General features: G+C 49.2%; 1 protein-coding gene across 1 annotated transcript in view; it reads left to right on the top strand.

Moving 5' to 3' along the window:
• The window catches only part of RBM19 (RNA binding motif protein 19), a 122,914-nt gene that overhangs the window by 45,442 nt on the left and 54,526 nt on the right, over nt 1-22,946 (top strand). The window contains exon 21 of the mRNA XM_038575192.1: nt 229-345. Within this exon, the coding sequence (XP_038431120.1) occupies nt 229-345 (117 nt within the window). The remainder of the gene's footprint in view (nt 1-228; nt 346-22,946) is intronic.

Here is a 22,946-nt window from a genome sequence, read left to right as displayed (position 1 = left end):
GTTTTGAGAAGAAGATGGTTATGCTCTGTGTTATCCAAAGGAGACCACCTTCCTCACATTTCACATCTTCCTCATCCACACCAACTCCTTGAATCCCTCACCTGCACAGACCAGAGCATCTGCTCTTTGTGGGGGGCGGGGGAGTGGGGGGCAGTGTGGTGCAGGCAAGGGAGTCCATATAGGGCAACAGCTGCCTATACCCTGAATAACAACCTGAACCCTTTCCAGGCCAGCCCTGACATCCACTCGGAAGAAACAAGTACCCAGAAAGCAGACAACTTCGAAGATACTGGTGCGCAACATCCCCTTCCAGGCTGACAAACGGGAGATCCAAGAGCTCTTCAGGTGAGAAGCGCTGGTTCGGTCCAAGGGGTGGCGTGTGGGTGGGGAACGTGCTGGAGCCTTGGAGAAGGTGGCTTCAGGTCCTTGATGGCTCTGCTGGCAGCCGGCCCAGTGGTCTTTCAGAGGTCATTATTTGGCTGCCTTTGATTTATCCCCCTTGAACTCACACACTGCTTTCCAGAGCACTGTGCAGAAAAGTCTCAAAACAGCCAGGCCTCTTCCTCCCGAGGTGAGACAAAAGGAAAGGGAGGCTGATCTTTTCCATCCCCACCCACAACAGGATGAGGTGGGAGCCCACATGGCCGAAGCTCAGCTCTGTCCATGATCTGCCTGAAATTCTTCCTCCCAGGTCACTCCTGGCTTAAGCCAATGGTTCTCCACTTTCTTGGTAGTTTTGAGTCAATTGGGGACTTTAATAAACATACCTTTGCTCAAGTCCCACCCCCACAGAGGTGGATTCTGTTAGTCAGGGGTAGAGCTCCGACATGGCTGTTCTGATCAGAGTTCCCCAGGGGCTTCTACTGACCAACAGAAGATTGGGCGCCTCTGTCTACATTGCTTCTCATGGAAAGGCCATTTCGAAAGAAGGATGAATCACCTGCATAAATAATGCAGTCCATCAGCAGATGCTGGCACAGGGTCACACATTCCAGGTGGTGGGACCTGGGAGAGCAGGCCGGGAGGAGACCCAGCTGGAAGGCCGGCAGCAAGGCCCTGCAGAAAGGAAGATTTAATCAGACCAGGTTCCCCATGTTTCAAAAGATAAACTAGCAATCCTGATTTTAAGGAGAATAAGTTGGCAACTAATTTACTTTCTGAAAGCAAACATGGTATAGGACAAAGTGTCTGCCTATGGCCAGGGGCCACCATTTTGCTGCCCCCATGCTGCTACATTACATTGTTGGACATTTCTGATTAGTTGGGTACCACTTAGAACCAGGCCCTAGGTTAGCCATTCTATATTGGGGCATCGCGGGAAGATGTTTAAAGCCAAGGCCCTTCCCAGGCATGATGCAGAGAGACCATCTAGCGCAAGGGCAGAGGGAATTAGCCCCAACTGAACAGATCGTCGGGGCCCTCAGAACCTACAGCACTCTGGTCCACAGGTTCAGGAGAGCTAGGTCCCTGTTGGAATCATCAGTTAGCATCTTACTCATTTGGTCAACTGTGGATGCAAAATATAAATCCTATATTCGGGAGACCAGAAAGAAGTGCCTTTTATGACATCTACTTCTTTGCTCTCATTTGGTGTAAAGCTGGGGGACCCATTTGTGGGATTTGCTTCAGAACTCGCTGTCACTCTCTCCTCCGATACACTGTCCACTGGCGTGCAGTTCGTTCACAGGCGTGGCTAGCGGATAGTGATGCGGATGCCAGCCCTGCTGGTTTCCTGAGTAGCTGGGTCTTAGCTGTGATACTGGGTCCCCTGGGCAGCACCAACAGTCTGGTGAGATGGGGTCACAACCTGGGGGATGTTTTCCATCTCCCCATACCCAGGGAGATGAGTCCCGAGGAGTTCGCCAGCAAGGTCGTTGCGGGAGAGAATGCACCCTCAGCCTCATGCGCCTGCTTGTTTTAACACGAGTCTGCTTTTTAAAGAGTCCAATTTAAGAACTGCCAGATCAAAACAGGATTGCCGCAAACAGCACGTGCTGATCAGGAAATAGTATCCCGCCGAAATGACAGTTTCACTTGTGTCTGCAGCGTATGTAGGATGACACTTATCCAGGGAGACAAAAGACCAAGTTGGAAAGGGAAAAACGCTTTGTTTGATCTTCCGTTTTATATTTATTTTGAGAAGACAGGGAATTAGCATCCAACGAACGTAATTACGCGGTCTCTCTTCTCCCTGCCATTGTTCTGGTGGTAGTTTCTGGCAGCCCTTGGAGAGAGGGCGGAAAGCCCTCGCGGCTGGCTCACCTTGCTTTGTTGTGCACTCAGGCTGGGGCCCGAGGCAGTTCCAAGCGGCAGGCAGCAGGGGTCGCTGTGAGCCTTCTCCGGGGGCTAAGCTGGTCGGGATTTCAGACAAAGCCAGTGGCCGGCAAAGGTCAGAGCCAGGGGAAGATTTCAGGATTTAGGGGAACCAATCTGGTCCATTTTGTAGACAGGTTTTGTGGGCTTGTCCTGCCAGGTGTAGTCAGAATCCCAGCTCTGATGGAGCATTCGCTCGGTGTATGCTGGGCCCCAGCTGCGTGTCTATTTGTGCTGTGTCTTCTCTTTTAAGCTGCGTAGCCGTGTTGAGGAGGAGTAGTGCTGTTAACCTGTTTTGCACCCAGAAGGATACTGGAGACCTGGGCACACAGAAGCATCCAGCCCAGGAGCCTCAGTTGAGCCAGGAATGGGAGTTCAGTGGTGTGCCCCAGAGCCATGGCTCAGAACCACTCCTCTCTGTAGCCTGTTGTCCTTCTCTGGGCCTAGAAGGATATTACGCCCTAGATCATGTCAGTGGAACCACTGTCCCACTATGTTAGGTGGGAACGTGTCATTCATACCAGCCACGGTGCTAGGTGTTGGGCAAGCAGCTGTTTCAGGAGAGATGGGCCCCTCTCCCGAGGACTTCACTGTCTGTGGGGGACCAGGGAGCAAAACAACAGGGCAGTCAGTGACATTTCTGTGGTGTGCAGGAGTGAGTGTGGGACTGTGGGAAGGCACGGTCAGGTTCTCAAGAGTGCCCGCTGCAGGGTGGCAGTTCACCTACGCTCCACAGCCTCCTGGGGACCTGCACATGAGCTGCCAGCAGCTTCCCGGCCAAGGCAGCATTTGCCTGCGCCTTCTCTGGAGGTCACCAGCCTTGCAGTCAGGCCTGCTTGCATCATACTGCAGCCCCTTGAACCCCATCATGAGACAGGGGCCAAGAGGCACTGCAGATCCATGCCCCTACAGGATCACCATCTGGGATGATTTGAAGCTCGCCCTTTAGAAAAACCAGAATAGGGATCCCTGGGTGGTGCAGCGGTTTGACACCTGCTTTTGGCCCAGGGCGCGATCCCGGAGACCTGGGATTGAATCCCACGTCGGGCTCCCAGTGCATGGAGCCTGCTTCTCCCTCTGCCTGTGTTTCTGTGTCTCTTTCTCTCTGTGACTATCATAAATAAATAAAAATTAAAAAAAAAAAAGAATAGACACAACAGTGGATGAGGAGACTGCACTTCTCTCTGCCACCTCCTTTCTGGGCCTCAGTGTCCCCTGCCTGGCACAAGATAACAGTAGTAAGGCTACTGATCGCATATGCTGTAATTTGCAGTGACGACACAGTAAGAATGTTTATCATCAAGTAAAGTCTTGAAGCCCAACCTGTGTCGGGCACTGCTTTGCATTGTCAGTATAGGTCTGTTCCCCACAACAGCCCCGCAGAGGAGTGTTGCCTCCATCTCCAGGGAGGAAGCCAGCTCCCTAGGCCAGACTGCCGCCCTTGGGCCATCCGCTGGCTCGGGCAGCACCCAGCTCCCACACTGTGTGGCTGCCTCAAGGAATTTTGTGTGTGGAGCATTCAGTACAGGGCCTGGTGGGGAGTAAGTAGTTGACAGACATTAGCTGTGGTTCTCAAACAGCACAAAACCGGTGGCACCAGGCTTTGAACCCCAGGCAGGCTGGCTCTCACAGAGCCTGACAGCGGAACAGATCCTTGACAGTCTCCTGGGACATTTTCATAGTATTTCTCCTTTTTATAAGTATGTCTCTCCTGCACTGTGATCCTCTCCCCCTCCAGCTGGTTCCAGGCTGGAGAGGGTCAGTTCTGGAGGACACAGGCCTCTCAACCCCAAAAAGGAAACACAGAAGATGAAAGGGGGGTTCTCTGGACCATGCAAGTGTGTGTGTGCATGCAGGGGCAGCAGACTCCTCACCCCACAGCCAGAGCAGGGGTGAAAACGGCCCCCTGCTTATCCTGCACCGTGCACAGTCTTAAGCTAGTAGCTGTTCCAGAGGAAGAAGGTACTGGCTTCCCTTCCTGTCTGGGTTTGCTCTGGGGTAGGTATGCGTGTGGGAGGGCCTATGCGTGGTGGGGGGGGGGGGGGGGGGGGGCTTCGCCCACCTCCATTGGAAAGCCTGGATTTGAAGGTCCCTGGGACAGAGGGTGGTTCAGAGAACAGCTCCACAGATAGGGCCAAAGTCTGTACTCCCACCTGAAGCTTGCACATTCAGGACCCCTGTCCTTAACACACAAGCACATGTGCAGAGCCAAGGCATTTGATGGACAGGTCTTGTTCCCACCCAGATGTCAAGCACTGGTCCCAGGATAGCACAGACGCCTTGAGAATGGGATGATTCATGCTCACAGCACTTGGGAGGTGGCAGGCAGTAGGCTGACCCCATCCCATGCATCCATCCTATTGGTACATCCTGACAGTGGACCAGCATGCCAGAGCTGCAATGCCCACCTCCTAGAGGGGGAACCTGGGGCCCAGAGGTATGGGGGCTGTTCCCAGAAGGACCTTCAGCTTCTCCGTGTCTTCTATATCCCATGGGCAACCTCTGTCAACAGGGCTGGCTTTGTGAGTATGTGACCCTGTAGCCCCATGAGCCCCATGCTTGGTTTAGTGTTCTCTTGTCATTATCCTGAAATTCTTAACGTTTGTACAGGAGGCCCCAAGTTTTCGTCTCACACTGGACCCTGCAAGTTATGTAGCCAGTCCTGCCTGCAAACCAGTGGAATGGGGCCCGACACAGAGTAAGCACAGTCCGTGCACGCTGGAAGTAGCGATTTAAAATATGTCTTCAGCTCGCCATCAGCCAGCATGGTTTGGCCTGTCCTGTTCTCTCAAAGCTCCCAGCCCACTTCACGGCCACCCTTGGAGTGCTGTCCATGTGGTAGTTTAGTGTCCCTTACCCCTACTCCAGACTATAATCACACTTTGGTCACTGCTCCGTCCTCTGGTGCACATAGAGGGTGCTTGGTAAATGTTTGCTAAGCACCCTGCACAACTTTGCGTATGGAATCCCGATAAAGGCAGGATGTGTGAGGCACAGAGAGGTTAGGGAGTTTGCCCAGGGCCACACAGCTCTGAAGTGGCCCCACCTGGTCATGCTCACTCTGGAGACCCACCTACCTCCTTGGAATTATCCACAAGGGTCAGGGGTGTTGGGTGAGAGCTGCTGGCAGAAAGATTGAGGCAGTAGCTGTGGGCTACAGATGGAGAGAGCTTTTCATCTTTTTCATCTGATCCTTTTTTTTTTTTTTTTTTTTTTTTTGGTTATTTTGTTCCTCAGATGTGTGAACCACCTGCTATGGGTGTGAATGGGTGAGCTCCCAACAGGTGTCTCGAGACCTTAATTACACAGCTTGCATCTCCTGTCCCCAGTGCACCTGTTGTGCCCTCTTTGTGGACAATGTCCGTTGTCCCTGGCCTCTCTCCTCATTTCCTCTCCTCACAGTGACCGTGACTGTGACCATGACCATGGAGGGAGGGCTGAGGATAGCAAGCCAGCCAAGTTCCCCTTTCCCAGGTATGGGGTCACTGCCTGATTAATTCCTGGTTGTGAGCAGTACTTTTCCAAATGCTAGGAGCCCTATAACATGTTCTCTGAGGAGGTCCCAGGACTGATGGGGCCAGGTTCTGCAGGGGAGAAGCTCTGCAAAAAGCAGCCTTGGGCAGCTACCAAGAGCCATCCCAGAAGGACCATTTGAGAAGGAGTTTGTGGGTAGGTGGGAGAAAAACCCTTCAGCCACATTCTAGAAGGGATGTAATAAGGAGACCGTCCTTACCTGCATAGGTCATCCCCCTACACGCATCCCTACAGGGAGCCCCTAGATGGAGGCCACTACACCCCAAGGCCACATCCGGCCCTACTCATTTATTCTCCTGTTGGCCGGCTGCTCTCCAACCATAGCAGCAGAGTCGAGTAGCTGTATCTGAGACCAGCTGACCCGCAAGCCCATAAAATACTGTCTGGCCCTTTGTGGGGTATGTTTGCTGATCCCTGGACTAAGTTAAACGTAGGGCTCCTTTGGAGCTGGGGCATGCCCTAGGGGTTTTTGGCATTGTCTTTCAGATTAATTACCCAGACGTCATTTTTTTTCTTCCCCTTTTTGTAAAACATACAGACCTTATAGGTAAAGCTGTCGCCCCATTGACCCCCATTGAACTGTGAGATGTGAGGCACCACTGAGAGAGTTGCTGTGTTCACCTCTGCAGGCCACTTCCCCACTCCGACATATTTTCTCATCAGGGACATCCTTGTTCCCCCTGCTTTGCTAAGGTCTTTGTTGTTTGTTTTAAGAGCCATTTTTTTTTAAGAGCAGTTTGAGGGTTATAGCACAATTGAGAGGAAGGTATGTGGTATCCGTAGATCCCCTGCCTACGGCCTCCCCATTATCCACATCTTCCATCAGAGTGGGATGTTGGTTACATTCAGTGAACCTACACTGACGTGTCTGTCACCGAGTCTGCAAGTTGCTTTGGGGTCCATTCTCAGTGGTGTATATTCCATGCATTTGGACAAATGTGGAATGATGTGCCCCCATCATTACAGTCTCCCATAAAGTGTTTTTGCTGCCTTGAAAGTGCGTTGTATTCTGCCCATTCACCCCTCTCTTCCCCTTTGCTGAGTTTTTAAAAGACGGTATGAATGTGTTCGTTCATTCTCAGCTGAGCCGAAGAGCAGCGGTCAGTGAATTTAGGGCCCACCCAAATCCAGCGTGACCTCATCTTACCTAGATCACATCTGCAAAGACCTCATTTCCTGGGTAGCCCCAGTGGCGTAGCGGATTAGCGCCGCCTGCAGCCTGGGGCCAGTGGCGTAGCGGGTTAGCGCCGCCTGCAGCCTGGGGTGTGATCCTGGAGACCCAGGATTGAGTCTCACGTCGGGCTTCCTGCATGGAACCTGCTTCTCCCTCTGCCTGTGTCTCTGCCCCTCTCTCTGTGTGTCTCTATGAATAAATAAACAAAATATTTTTTAAAAAAAAAGACCTCATTTCCAGGAAGATCCCATTCATAAGCTCTGGCGGACATGAATTTGGGGGACAGGCCAGTGCCAGGTGTCTTAGAGAGGTGGTCAGGGAGAGCTTCTCTGAGGAGGAGACATTCCAGTGGGGACCCAAGGGTATGAAGAAGTGAGCTGCCTGCAGGCCTAGGGGCGACAGATGCCACATCCTGAGGTAGGAATGAGCTTGGCCCTCAGGGGGAATGGGCAGGGTGAGCAGGAACAGAGGGACAGCACTGAGATGAGACCAGTGGACAGGGCTACAGTCTTGTGGGCCATGATCAGGGCTTTACATGGTTTTTAAACTTGTTATTCAGGTGTGACCAGCAGCCAGCTCAAGAAACAGAACATTCCCAGCCTGCCCTTTGCCCAGTGCCCCCTTCTCTTCACTGCCCCCCACTCACTCCCTGCCCACCATTATCCTGCCTTCCAGAAACACGTGTTTGCACTGCCAGTTTTGTTGTTTACATAAATGACATCATAACATATATACTCTTTGGTGTCTGGTCTGTCTGCTCAATATTTTTTGTTGTGAGATTTTTCTGGGTTGTTAGGTTGTTGTGATTTGTTCAATCTCAGTGCTGTATAGTATTCCATTGTGTGAACATGTTGAAATACATGTATCCGTTTTACTGATGAGCGCTCGGTAGTTTTTAGATTTTGGACTATTTCGAATAAAGAATGCTTCTGTGAGTACTCTTGTGCATGTCTTTTGGTGACCGCGTGCCTATGTTTCTGTAGGGTGTCCCTGTATGAGTGGAATTGCTCGGTCATGGGATGTGCATATTTCAGCTTTAGTAAATATCACAGTCAGGTTTCTAAAGAGACTGTGTCATTTTGTACTCCCCATGGGTCTGAGTGTTCTGGTTGCCCCTGGTCCTCATCGACACTTGGTATTGTCTGTCTTTCTTTTTAGCCATTCTGGTGGGTGTATAATGGCATCATCATATTGTGGTTTTAATTTTTTAAATTTGTGTTTCCCTAGTAGCTAAGGAGATCAAGTGTTTTTTCATATGCTTATGAGCATGTTTAGACCCTTGTGGAGGGCCTGCCTGTTCAAGTCTTCTGCCCATTCTTTTAAAAGTTGGGTTGTTTGATTTTTTTCTTTTTTTTTTTTTTCTAATTCCTATATAATTTTATGTGTTCTGGTTGTCCTGTGATGGATATATGGTTGCAGTCCTTCCCTCTCCCATTCTGTGGGTATGTTAATGGCATCCTCTCAATGGTGTCCTTTAATGAACAGAGGGCTCTTAATGTCTATTGCTTTTTCCCTTCATAGTTAGAACCTTTTGTGTCCTAGTTAAGCAATCCCTGTCTCCTCCAAGCTCATGAAGATAGTCTCCTATTTTCCTATAAAAGCTTTGACCTTTCACATTTAGGTATGAAGTCCATCTGGAATCGATTTTTGTATATGGCGTGAGGTAGAGATCAAGGTACTCCTCTCCTCCCCTCCCCCCATGGATAGTCAATTGACCCAACATCATTTATTGTGAAGGCCATTCTTTCCTCTCTGCTCTGCAGTATTGATTTTGTCATAAATCAGGTGGCTGTGTATGTGAGGGTCTGCTGCTGGACTCTCTAATCTGTTCCTTGGGTCTATTTGTCTACCCTCGTGCCAATATACACCGTCTTAATTACTGTGGCTTTGTAAAAGCTTGATATCTGGTGTCTTTGTTCTTCCCCAAGATTGCCTTGACTATTCCTGGCCCTTTGCACTTCAGGGCTTTGTGTTTTATTCTACAGCCACAAGAGGTTCTGAGCAGAAAGAGTGGTAGGTGACTTACATTCGTAAAAGATCTTGAGAGAAGAGGGTCAGAGCAGGGTGTGAGGAGGCCCACAAGGAGGTGTTTGCAGCCATCTGGGCCTGAAGCGATTGTGGTTTGGACCAGGTGTGGGTGGTAGAAGTGTGTGTCAGGTCAGTCTGGGGGCACAGTCGCAGACTCCTCCAGATTGATGGCTTTAGTGAGTCTCCTGTGATGGAGACAGGAATGGAGGACAGCTCCTGTGTTTGGGGTCCTCAGCAACTAGCTGGATGATGCACCATGTTCAGGGGTGGGGCAGCACGAGGAGGCACCGGCCCCATTCTCTGTGCCCACCCTTTCCTGGCCCATGATGTATCACACGTCACCAACATCCACAGTGGTAGTGCCAGAGCTATGCTTCTCATTTGATCTGTGCATGCGTGTTTAGGGGTGCCTGGGAGCCTTCCTTTCGGGAACAGCTCTGGTTCGCCCACAGATGTCAGCCGCAGCACCAGCACTGCTGTATCCACATTCCTTCTCGGCACATTCTCTGCCGTGTGAGGGAGGCGCAGTTGACGATACCCCCAGACATTTGCACAGCTCCTTACCAGAGGGTTCTGCCAGGGCCTGAAGTGCTCTGGTGCTCATGATTTCACTCATTCCTCCCCCGACAAGCCTCGGGAGCCGAAGCCGAAGCACACAAGGCAGATGGCTGCCCAGCCATAAAACCCCAAGCAAGTTGCAAAGTCGGATTCACACTCCCCATCACTCCCCTTCTGTGCAGCCTCTCCCATTGCAAATTCCAAGGATAGAGATGTGCCTTTTTAACCCTTTCCTGGACCCATTCAGCACATTTATTAAGTTTTTTTCAGTATGCCTGTCCCCAGGCATGTTGTCATGTCTGAGATTCTGTGTCCATGATGCTTATTAAGGCCAGTCTGCAAATATTTGGCACGTGCTTTGGGGAGCCAGTCCTTCCCTCAAGAGCACTCCATTTGGAAAGACGATAAGTTATAAGGCTGTAACTAAAACATGCCAAGCAATCCGTTCTTCATTGAAGGGAGTGTCCCAAACACAGAATGTAGCAGTCCTTGCCGGACATGTTTTTATTTGGGGGAAAAAAAATCTGTCATTACGAATGAACTCCAGGATTCACGGTAGCCAGCTATGGGATGCAGCTCAACAGAATCACCTGGTCCAAATCCCAGGTGTCCCATCTACCACCACCCCCCCGATGGCAAGGCTACATCTTGAATACAGCTCTTCTTTTTTTTTTAAGATTTTTTATTTATTTAAAAATGAGAGACAGAGAGAGAGAGAGAGAGGCAGAGACACAGGCAGAGGGAGAAGCAGGCTCCATACAGGGAGCCTGACGTGGGACTCAATCCTGGGTCTCCAGTATCACGCCCTGGGCTGCAGGCGGCGCTAAACCATTGAGCCACCAGGGCTGCCCATTGAATCCAGCTCTTAATGTGGGCCCATTTGGTTTGGAGGCAAGGGGCATGGACTAGGTTCTATCAGGTTAGAGGACCAAAGGCTGGCCAGCATACACAGGTGAGCCCAAGGGGAGACTGCTGATCATTGCAGCAGATGTTACCCAGAGTCAGACTTCAGCCGAGTAAAGACAAGTGAATATACACACCCATCAGCATGGCTAGACTAAAAAACAGGAGGAACACAGAATGCTGACGAGGATGCAGAGAAACTGGACCCATTCACACATTGCTGGTGGGAATGCGAAATCGTACAGTGACTCAGGAAGAGAATAGGCACTTTCTTCCAAACTAAACCCACACTTACTGTGCGACCCAGCAGTTCTGCTCTTGTGCATCGGTATCAAAGAAATGGAAACTGAAGTTAATGTAAAAACCTGTACAGGTGCCCATCAGCTGATGAGTGGATAAACCTGATGTGGTCTGTGGAGTGTAATCCTGCCACCAGGAGGAATGAATGCACCCCTACCATGGTCCATCCATACCATGGATGGACCTTGAAAACATTATGCTAGAGAAAAGAAGCCAGTCCCAAAAGTGCGCATATTATGTGATCTCAGTTATATAAAATGTCCAGAGTAGACAAATGTAGAGTGAAAGAAAGTAAATCAATGGTTACTTGGGGAACGGGGTCAGGGAGGTGATTGCTAAAGGATTTGGGGTTTCTGTCTAAGCTGATGAAAATTTTCTATAGTTGTGGTGATGAGTCACAACTCTGAATATACTCAACCATCTTATCATACACTGAATAGTTGGATTGCATGGTGTGTGAATTGTGTCTCACTAAAGCTACTAGAGAAGGAAGGAAGGAGGGAGGGAGAGGGGAGGAACCTGTAGATAGAGGCAAATAGCAGCTTTATTCCTTGTAGCCAAAATCTAGAAACTACCCAAATATCCTTTAGTGGGCAAGTGGTTAAATGAACCGTGGTTCATCTGTGCCATAGATTACTACGAAGCAATAGAAAGGGACAAACTCTCGGTACACCCAGCAACCTGGGTGAAATCTCTAGAGCATTATCATTATGCCAACTGGGAAATGCAGATCTCCAAAGGGTAGACACTGTGTGATTCTATTCATATAACATTCTTAAAATGACAAGATTAGAGAGATGGGGAGCATTGATTGGGGATCAGTTATATGGAGAGAGAGAGGGTGGTTGTGTCTGTGAAAGGAAGTACAGGAGATCCCTGAGGTGAATGTTCTATGTCTTGATGGTCATGAGTCTACAGGTGGTACAATTGCATAAAACTAAATACATATATTCAAATGCATTCATGTAAAACCAGTGGAATCTGAATAAGGTCGGTGATTATATTAATGTTGATTTTTCTGGCTGTTGATATTGTACTTTTTTGAGATGTTACCACTGAGGGAGACTGATTGAAGGGCATATAGGATCTCCTTGATTATTTCTTATAATTGCCTGTGAGTCTATGATTATCTCAGAATAAAAACTTTAAAAAAAAAAACACAAATATCCAAATACATAAAGGAACAATTTGGCCACACCCTGCAGTAGTGAGTTGCCCATCACCATGGGCAAGCAAGTGAAGACTAAGTGTTAAAGGTGCTCTAAAAGGGATTTCTGATGGAGTAAGTCCAGGCTCACTCCCTTCAAGACACTTGCACCCCAAATATTATTAGCATTTGCAACCTGGGGAAGGGGGTGGTCAGAGAAAGGAGAATCCTCTGTCCTTTGGGTCAGCTGCAGGTGGACTGAGCCTTTGGTCAGAAGGAATTCAACACTCAACAGACACAGACAATAGCCAGGTGTGGAGGCAGCAGGAATGAGAAGAGAAATTATCCCAACTTTTATGTGCTATATAAACAGTATTTATACTTTATCACTTAAAGCTAATTGAACGCAGGGAAATGAAGAGACTGGCCTCCTATGTGTATTTGATCTCCTGGAATCTCCTCCTATGTTGTAGATTCTCACATGAACCTGGTATTGTAAAGAACATCGAAAAATATTAAGTATCCGTTGTTTGCAGTGCGAGAAAAGAATTATGTGTTGCTGCCCCCTTCTCAGAGAGCTAAGAAACCAGCTCATAGGGACACCTGGGTGGTTCAGTAGTTGAGCATCTGCCTTTGGCTCAAGTCATGATCCCAGGGTCTTGGAATCGAGTCCTCCATTAGGTTCCCCGCATGGAGCCTGCTTCTCCCTCTGCTTGTGTCTCTGGCTCTCTGTGTCTCATTAATAAATAAATAAAAATCTTAAAAAAAAAAACAGCTCATAACTTTCTTAGGTTCTTGTAGATCTCTATCCCTTCAGACACTGGGTCTAGCAGGCTGGGCACAAAGCCACATTTCTCAGAGCATGCCCTTCCCCATTTAAGATCTCAGGAGCACAGCCCTGAGGCATTTGATGGGGATATGCGCTGAGTGAAACTTTCTCCATTTGAGAGGCTTGTTCTGCAGAAAATCTGTTTCAGACCCCTTGCTTTTTTTAAATTATCCTGCTCTCTGCCTACCAGTATGCCCACCAGGGGATGGTCAGAGGCTGTAAAAGTTATTGCTGTTCAGACCGGGACGAAGCAGTGCTTGCTCTGATAAGACCCTCTGGTTACCCGAGTTCTCCTTTCTCGTGTCGTCCTTTATGCCGTGGTCATCAGAAGTCAGCTGTCAGCTTGGAAAGGAGCCAGTGTGATTTTCCAAGTGAGCAGAACACCGGCCAGGGAGTCAGGAGACCTGAATTCTGGCCTGGCTCTGTCTTGCACCCTTGAGGTCACCTTGGGCAGCGGTATGACTTCACAGAGTCTCCGTTTGTTGAATGAATCAGTTTAAGGGGTCGGGTGAGGCCAGCCAGAGCCGATTGCTTCCTCCTGGCAAGCCGACACAAACCCGTTGGTCACGGCTGCCTGGAGTCCTGTTCTAGAGGATGGCAAAGCTGTCTGGGCTCTGCAGGAAACGGCACTGCAGTTGATTAGCGATGTCTGCCACGGACGTGGGAACAGCCTCCGTGGTAGGTAAGCGGCTCCAGGGGTTCACCTGAGAACGTGGCTTTGATTGCATGTCGCTGGAGCATTTACATTTCCGTCTGCCAGACTGGCTGGTTAGAGGCAGTCCCAGACCAGGGCCCGTGTGGAAGCCTGCTTCATTTTCCTCTTTCAAAAAATGGTAATAAACTCAGAGTCGAGAAGGTTTTTTTTTTTTTTTTTCCTTTTCCTCTTGTCTGTTCTCTTCCTTTGCAATTCCATAGATGTGGTCTTGGGTCGCAGCTGACATTTTCTCTCCCTCCCTGCCTCGCCTGATTCCAGGATAGGTGACAAAGGGCCAGACGGTAGAACGGGGCACCCTGGGGAGAAAGCGCAGGTCCCTGGAGGGGGGGGAGGGTGGCATTGTGCGCCCTGCTTCCCTCCCTGCAGCCTGCTCTAGGCTTGCTTTCACACCTCCCCTCTCCCCCCGATTCCATTCACTGCCTTTTCAGTTACAAGGTCTCTGCGCTTTGTCTGGGCTTGTCGGGAGAGCGGCCGTCAGTGGGCTCTTTGTTGCGGCTGATAATTGTGCTCCGTGTCTCCAGCATCCTGGGTGCTGAAAGGCAGCGGGGGAGCCCTGGGATATCTTGGGAGGCTTCCGAACAGGAACAGCTTCTGCCTGCCCACGTGACTCGGAGCCTTCCCTAGAAAAGGGAGGTCTCGACACGCTGCTTTTTAGTTAAGAAATAACTCGCCGGTTTAGCAAATATTTGCTGAGCATCTCTAATGAGGCAGGGACTGTGCCAGGTGCTGGGTTACAGAAACAAACGTGAACTCCAGGCGGGAAAGGTACTGACTGCCTTGGTTTAGGGAGAAGCGGATGCTCGGTTTACACCGTTAAAACCCTTACAGCAGAGGCCAGGTCTTGCACGCCGCCAGTCTGGTGATGTCTCCAGGCCCCAGTTGTCTGGCTCCAGAGAAGGGTGAGGTTAATGACAGTTGTGGTTTGCTGTGAGGACAAGATCCGTGGTATTGCTAAGACACCTGGCCTTTTTCTGGCCCAGACGCGCTGTTCTGTGCGGTGCTGAGGGCTCCCAGAGCACAGGGCTCTTACCCAGCCCTGCCACCCAGCTTGGAGCTCTTCAGAAAGTTACCTTACCTCCCTGGTCTGGTCCTCCCTGAGGCCACTCCAAAGTGTGGGGGATGGTCCCTGAAAGGGTTTTCTAGTTAAAGGAACAGTCTGTAAAATCACAGGCCATGACAGTATTTCTCAACACCATCTCATTTCTTGAGCCATGTATTAAACGGCCCTTTTGAAGAAAAATAAAACTCTCTTGGCCTTCCCCCACAGTGGTGATGGGAATGTTTTTATCATTGTATTACTTAACTCTGTACAAACGTAACACTCGGAATAAAGTGACAGCCTATGCTTACGGTTCTCTTAGGACTATAAAACCAAGACACGTTTTCAAATTAAATACAAACAAAATTTCAAATCAATAAAATTCAAATTAACAACATTATTTTAGTGTGATGAATGATGTTGTTTTGCAGGAACTAAATTCAGAATGTGGGTTTTGATATTAGAAAGATGTAGCCTGGGGTTCAGATCTATAATCTGTTTCAGTGCTTTTACGTCAGCAAATACTAATGCAGAGAATGCCTGTTTGCATAAGTGTATGCAGAACGGGAATATGGACTCGGAGGCTTTATTTGCCAGTTCAGCAGAATCAGACCTCTGGCTTATCTCAACCCCAGCCCGTCATCAAACACCCTTCTCAGTGCAGTGTCGCTTACTGCTTCTGCAAAGCCGTCTTGATCACTTAAAAAATAACAGTTAGCATTATAGTATTACTGAAATTATCAATGAGTGGATAACCACTTACTTTCATTGGTTTCATTGTTCACTGTGGCTGATCCATCTCTTGTTGCGAATTAGAATGCAGGAAGACACGTTCCACACAATACAGGGCCCCCCGTCACCCTGAGATAGGTACTGGCGGCTCCTCCATCCCAGGTCTTTGGAAGTCATTGTGCCTGTACCACTGGGTGCCCAGTCTCTTTAAGCACTGTTCTGATACACATGTGTATGTATATTAAGAGTTAAGAGAGATTGTCTCAACACAAACCAAAATTTTAAGTTATCCTGCAAAGTAGCTAAGTCTCCCCACACCCCTGTCTCTTCCCTCACACACACGTGTGTGCCCGCATCTATCAGAGAGCCAGCAGACCTAATTTTGAGAAACTCTGTTCTATTAAGTAGGCTCTGACAAGAGCACACTTATAGGTCCACAATCCTTGCTGGGCCCACTTAGACTTCTAGATCTTTTTCTCTGCTGAACCTCCAACTTGTGGTTGAAATACCTACCGCCAGTTTTTGTTTGTTTTTTGCAATTCACCCTTTTGGAGCTGATCATTTTGCCGCCTGGTTACCAAGGTTAAATGAAGCTTTTGGAGTTCTTCAGCATGTCCTGCCAGTCTGAATTTGCTAGGGAAGCAATGTGGGCAGAGGCCCTTTAAGGTGATTGTAGAAGTTCTATCAAAAGGCTGCTCAGTGAAGGGGCTGTTACAGCTGGAGGCTTTGTCCTAAATCTAACACCAACTGTTAGCTTAATGATTTAGAGCATCAGCATTGTAGTTCTGTGGGAGTGGCACGCTCTAGAATTGTGTAGAGTGAGGGGTTGTTCATTGGATCCCCCATCCCTGGCTGTCAGACTCGGATATGTCACTTAAGTACTGCAAATGTCAGTATCTGCATCTGTAAAATGGGGACCATAGTACGGATGTGTCAGGGTCATTGGGAAGGTTCAACGAAATAATGAAAGTAAAACAGTTAACCTGGTTTCTGGTTCGCAAACCGTGCACTAAGGCCCCTTGGGAGTGCCTCCCTGAACTCACAGGGGAACTGGGGACTATTTTAGATATTTGAGAAAAATAGAGTGACAGCCATCAGAGATGGTGCCAGCTACTACTGTTAACATTGTCACCGTAAGCTTAGACTATGATTTGTTATAACCAGACTTCTGGGTATTCCTTTTAGCCTGGAAACACCATGAAAAAAGGATCTGAGACCCGAAGGGAACCACACACAAACCAAGAGTGTTTGGAGAGCTGTGGGCTAGCATTTTGTGCAAACCAGCACAGCAGAGGTGGCTCTGTTGTGACCAGAATGGCAGTGCAGAATGGCAGTGCAGGATTCCATTTTGTTTCAGCTCTTCCTACATTTCAGTGTGGGGCCCGGGACTGGGATCTAGGATCAGTAGGCTGTTCCTTCTGCCTCCTCTGTCTCCACTTCTGCTCACTTGTAAAATGCAATTTGGAACATTGATTCCCCAGCTCCAATTTTGGAAAAACCCCAGGTTGCCTGCAGTCATCTCAAAGGGGTGTCAGGAAGCGTCCAAAACATAAAAGTCTTACAAGAAAATGAATTCACTTGCATGTCCATGTCTTGCAGTATTCCTGGCAAGGTCCAGTGGCCACTGTCTGGACCCAGAAGTCAGGGGGTGGGGAGGTGTGGAGGTGTCTCCTCCCATTCAAGGGGCAGACCCTGGCTGTGCAGCCTGATTTCTGCAGAGGATGGCCATGGCCTTGACTGCCATAAGCCTTTGAAGTGTACACAGCCTCCAGCTGAGAAATCCCCCTGAGCTCTCAGTAGCATCCTGTGTGTTGGGGCTGTGGCATCTGGAGAAGCGGGCTCTCGCTGCAGACCCTATACCGGGGCAAGTGAACGGTACACATGTGCCAGCCCAAGATTTTTTGGTTTGGGTAGGTTGGGTTTTCATTCCCTTCCTCCTTCCAGCCCTCTCTGGCCAGCAGGTGAATTGAGATGCTCTTTAGCCTGCAGGCATTAGATTCAACTTTGTAAGAATGCCAACATGGGTATATCTTTGACCTGCAGAAATAGCGCTTTTACTTACCTAGTTCAGCCTCATAGTAATTAGTTATCTGTTATTGGACCCCTACCACGCAACTAGCTTGCTCTCACACATGTATGCTCTGTGTGTGTGTGTGTGTGTGTGTGTGTGTATATATATGTATGTATGTATATGTATGTATGTGGTTTATTTATGTATGGTTTATACGTACATATGGTTTCCCATTTAAAAAAATTTTTTGCTTACACAATTGACATAGGAGAGTGTTTTCCTGGCTGAGAGGCTCTTTCGCCCACTGCTGGCCCTGGTCAGTGCCATCCTCCTTCTCAAAGACATTCCTGTTAACCATTTGCTAACTCTCCTTCCAGGGCCTTTCTCTGTGCATTTCAAACATAGGTGAACCTGTAGACAGAATAGGCAATTGTGTCACATGCATTTTGACAAAAACAGTGCTATGTTTTACATATCATTCAACCTTTTTCCCCCTTATCTGAAAGGTATCTTGACAGTCTGGTTTAGTCCGTATAGCTCCACCAGACTCTTAATGCACCGCATTATCTCTTCCCTCTGAGGGAGTCTTGCAGCCCATTGTACAGATGAGGAAAATGGAGTGCAGAGCAGAGAGAAAATCCCACAGCGGGCAAATGGCAAGGCCACTTGTGACACCCCCCACCCAGGCTGGATTTTCTCCCACCAGCTGACCCTCCCCTATTCTCAAAGCACCAGCAGCCTGCCATGGCCTTCTCTACAGACTCATGTGTAGCTCCTTCTAACCCAACCAGAGCAGAGGGATGGGGCTTTCTGGCAGACCCACCATTCAGGTTAATGGAGAGTTACCATCGATACCATGGATGGCCAATTTCCAAGGAATTAGAATAGAATAAAATATACTTAACATTGGAACTCGGTGGAGTGTAATTGAATCTTTGACGATCCAGAAGGCGATTCAGGGCCTGCAGGGCCTCGGGTCATCATCACGAATATCAGTCATCACTGTGCGCGCTGGGCAGGAGTCTCAGTTAATGGGGCTTCCTGGCTGCTGGCCTAAGTGGCTCTCATTGTGCACGGCATCCCCTGTGACGGGCCTTGTCCTCCGGCCAGAAGAGCAGGCCTGGGGAAGGGAACAGCTCTTGGCCAGTATCAGAGAGCTCGAGGCCATCTGTGGGTGGGTGGCTATCCCACAGGAGCCTCTGTGAAGCACTTTCAGCTTGGGCTCTGCGGTCAGACAGCACCAGCTTTGAGTGCCAGCCCAGACCTTCTCCCATTAGTGGGAGCAGGTACACAGTATCGTCTTCTCTTCTCAGGAAGAGGAAGCTCTGATTGCTGAAGGAACTTGCAGGTCTCGGCACCTTACCTAGGAATCTGTGAAGTTGCCTTGTATTTGTTTTTTTTATTTGCAAGTGGATTCCTCACCTACTTCCAGAAGGGTCGAGACCTCTTTTGATCAGGGCAGAAATTTAAGAAAAATGTCATTTGGAAGGTTATATTACCACTCCCAGACTGAGGAGGACTTCAGTAAAGGGGCACTAAACTGAGGTCTGAGCTCCCTAGCAACCGGAACAAGAAGGGGAAAAAGCATGAGCATCTGCTCTTTCTGAATCTACCCCCCACCAAGCCCCCAAAGAGATAGAACTGACACTCCCCTGGAGAGTTCCCACAGTTCTGGCAGGCTGAATTTAAGCCTCGAGTTCTCAAGCTAGAGAGAGTGCACTATGCACTCGACTGCCTAAAACCACAAGATTAATAGGGATCATCCTCCTGTAGCACATTATACTCAATAATACAGAGGGGAAAAAATCATCTTCCTATGTTTTTGCGCAGATATGGCCCTGTTGTGCAGTAGAATGCAAAGTTTACAAGAAATGTTTATAAGCATAAGATAATCGTGAAGTACATTCACTGAGTCTTTAGAAGTGGGTGTTTGTTCTCTACTATATGGGGTAAGGGGTGCTGATGGGAATTTTTGAGCGTTTTGACTCAAGTACTAAGTGGAGAAGAAGGACAAGGAAGTAGCGGCGGGGGAAAATGACACCAGGTTGGAAGAAGAGGGAAGTGCCAGCCAGCAGTGCCACGCTCCTCCCTGTGCACTAGCCTGTGCTACGAGTGTGTGGCATGTTCCTCTAGAACTTTCTGCAGGAACGGAACTATGCCCAGCATGGTCGCCACCAAGCCCTCGAAATGCAATCTGCACAACAGAGGAGCCAAATTTCAATTTTATGTAATTTAAACATAAATAGCAATATAAGCATTACTCCTTTTAATTTTAAATAGTCACATGTGTCAGCAGCTACCGTGTTGGACATCACAGTAGCAAAATGATCATTCTCTTATTCTAGTTCTGGAGTTTTATCCTAAAGAAATAATTGGAAATTTCAGCAAACTTTCCACATGCAGGGGGATCATCCATGAAAGGTGGCTTATGACAGAAAAAAAAAAATTGGAAACACGGTTAATAATCAGCGATGAGAGAGGATGGGTTCAATAAATTATGGGTGGAATACCAGAAAGACACCAACAGTGTTTATAAAGAACGTCACCTAGGGGGGAGTTGCTTTGATCCAGGAATTCAGTGAAGGAAGCAAGAGTCAAAATAGTCTAGCGTATGACTTCAGAGTAAACACGGGTATAAAAAAAGCCTGGGAGGAAATGCACCAAAGCAGTCATCATTGTTGGTGAGCTCACCGGCCTCACTATTTCCTCCTTTGTGTTACTGTGCATCTGGCAGATGGTCTACATTGAGCATGGAGATCGCTGTAGATTCAGAAGGAAAAGTATTTCTCCCAAGTAAGACAATTGCCCATTGCTCTACCAGAGCTGCCCGGGGGGGCAGGGGGAGGGCATGCATGAAGTATTCTGGGTCAGACTCAGGCCCAGCTCACCTGGAATAAATCTGAGTGGCTCAGCATTCTCTTCCCTCATATCCGTTCAGTATGCACACCAAAAACAGCCCCTTTTGAAAATCTGATTGCACTAAACGGAGCCAGGACAAACCTGGCTCTCTTGGTGCTTTTGCCCAGCACTTTTCTGTGGCTTTGAAACCGTTCCGTGGACTGAATGAAGTCCTTTGAATCTCTCCGCTCTTAGCAAGTCAAAGTTTTACTCCTTTAAAATTCTTTCTTCTGATGAAAAAGAAGAACCTCATTGTGGGGACTTTGGGAAATGGAGCAGAGGCAGGAGCACAGCACCCAATCCCCACCACATGCTGCAGCAGTGCCTTTGTCATGCACCCTCCCCTCCCCTGCACCCTTTTCTCCCCTCTCCCACCCCCCCCCCCCCCCCAGCCACGACATCCTCCTTGCATACGCCTGTGCAGGCAGGCTGGTATGAATATCACCATTTCACAGATGAGGAGACAGCGGGTCAGAGAGGTTAAGTGCCTCGCCTGAGGTCTCGTAGCTGGTTAAGTGGCAGAACCAGCCCCAAGCCTGGGTTCCAATCTGCGTTCTCCCCCTGGCTCCAGAGGTGAGGTTGGACGTAACCCCCAAATGGGCTTCTCACCTATTCATGGGATGCTGAGAGCCTCTTGTCCTTCCGAGTGTAGCACTTAAAAGCCTTCTATAATGGCTGAGCTCACAGAGTAAGTTACACCGGGCTGATCCTTCCTTTATGGGAGTTTACAATTTAAAGTCGGCACGGGTGCCCCAGACAGGGTTATTCAGGATGTGCATTGTCACACACAAACGGAATAAGCTAAATGTTTACCCGACACGTGGACAGAGGAATAAAGGCTTTCTGCAGGAAAATGAGTGGGAAGAAAGAGAGAGGCATGTGGAAGAGGTTTTAATCCTGGCAGTATGATTGCACTTCCCTGGGACAATTATACTCTGCCTACCTTGAATTTAAATAAAGTCCCTTTAATGGCTCGTTCGCAAAAGAGCTTTTTTTTTTCCCCCACCCCTGCCTGAGCCATCACCTCAGCTTCTCTTCATGAAGCCAGGCTCAACCCAGAACAGTTTAGAAAAGAAAAATCGTTGGGTTTTCAAAGCCTCCAAACCTCCTGGAGTGTGTATGTTGCTCTGGAATTTTCGGAAGCCTACTGCATCCTCAAGTAAATGGAAGTCACAGCCCCTGCCTTCTCTCCCGCCTGGACAGCTGCAGCCCTGCCTGGTGTTCTCAGACCCTGCCTTGACAAGCATGGAGACAGCCCAGGCAAGGGTTGAGACCCTGGCGAGAGGGAAAGAAGTTTCAGATCTGCCTGCCTCTGCTCCTCTGAATCCCTCCAATCCTGAGAAAGGGGGAGAAGTGCTGACCACACACTCCTTACTCCCTGGGGCTTATTTGTGCTTTTCTAAACAAGTTGTGCTAATGTTGACTTCCCCGTGGGAGATACAGCCCAAGTTTTAGGGAAAGAGTTGGCTTGATGCATAAAAATGGAAAACCAGCCCAGCAGCCAGGCCAGGGATTACAGGAAGGGGCAGGGGACTGGTGCTGCATATCCTGGGCAGGAGTCCATGGTTCTATCTGGGGCTCCCGAGGCAGCCTCCCCAGGTTGGTGGACAGATGCACCCGCCTGGGTGTTTCTGTTCCGAGGCTCCCATCAGCGTGTCCAGCTGCGTCTTGGACTATGCAGCATTCCTTCGAGGGGTTGGGGAGGATTTTGGGCCTGTTCTGGAGTCCTGTGGGACCCCCTTACGGGGAACAGAATGGGCACAGTCATCCACGTCCAGCTGGTTCGGTGGTTTGTTTTAACCTGTCCCTGCACCGCAGCTGGAGCTTAGCTATAGCATCCCCGAGCGTTCCCCACCACGCCAGGGTGGGAGAGAGTGGTGCACGGCGCGTCCCCACTCACGAGGAGCCACTCATTTGTATCTCATTTTCGAGTTATTATCGAGCTGCCGGTTGTGAGGCTGTTTTGACAGCAGCTGTCGGCAAGGTGCAAGCGGCTGCCATCACCTCCGATTGGCTGAAGACACCTATGGCAGCGCCTGAATAATATTCAGGCCCTCCCGCCCCCACCAGAGCAGGAGCCAAGGGAGGCAAAGCAAACGCAGGAGCAGAGGACAGCCCAGCCACTCCAGCCCCCCTTCCCCCCAGCCAGCCTGGCTCAGCCCGGGCCCCGGAATCATTAGCATTTTTCTGACTCCCACTAGAGAAAGGGCCGTAAAAGACTCAGATTGTGTCTCTTGTTTTATTTATTTTATTTGCAGTTTTGGGCAGTGAAGGGGGGGGGGTCATTGAGAGAGGATCCATCCAAACAACCATTTAGGCTTGTCAGAGTTCATTTATTCAATTAGTGAGGTTACCACTCCCGGGCTCCCAGCTGCCAGCCTGCAAAGCCAGGGTGGAGGCAGCCCAGGAGCAGGGAGCTGGGGAGGGCGGTACCCATTGGGGAACGGGGCGCTCTGATCAATTACAGGTCTTCCGCCTGCCCCCCCCTCGCCCCCCCCCCCCCGCTTGACTAAAGTGCAGAGGGATGCCTGTGATTTCCCTCCTTCCTTGAAGAGTCTTCTCCATAATATAAATTGTGCCACGTGTGTGTCTTTGCAAGTGCTGTGCATCCAGGCAGGGGAATAAATAATGCTTTGTATTCACTGCCTTTTTACCTAAGCAGTTTAAAATTCATTCTTTTCTTTTCTTCTCTCTCTCTCTTTTTTTAAGTATGAAAAAAAAAATGTCAGCAACACCAGAAAGCAGATGTTTTGTGATCAGGAAGC

The sequence above is a fragment of the Canis lupus genome, chromosome 26 (assembly GCF_011100685.1).
Source record: "Canis lupus familiaris isolate Mischka breed German Shepherd chromosome 26, alternate assembly UU_Cfam_GSD_1.0, whole genome shotgun sequence".
Lineage (NCBI taxonomy): Eukaryota > Metazoa > Chordata > Mammalia > Carnivora > Canidae > Canis > Canis lupus.
Note: the sequence above shows the minus strand (reverse complement) of the source record. Positions and strands in the feature narration are given on the sequence as shown.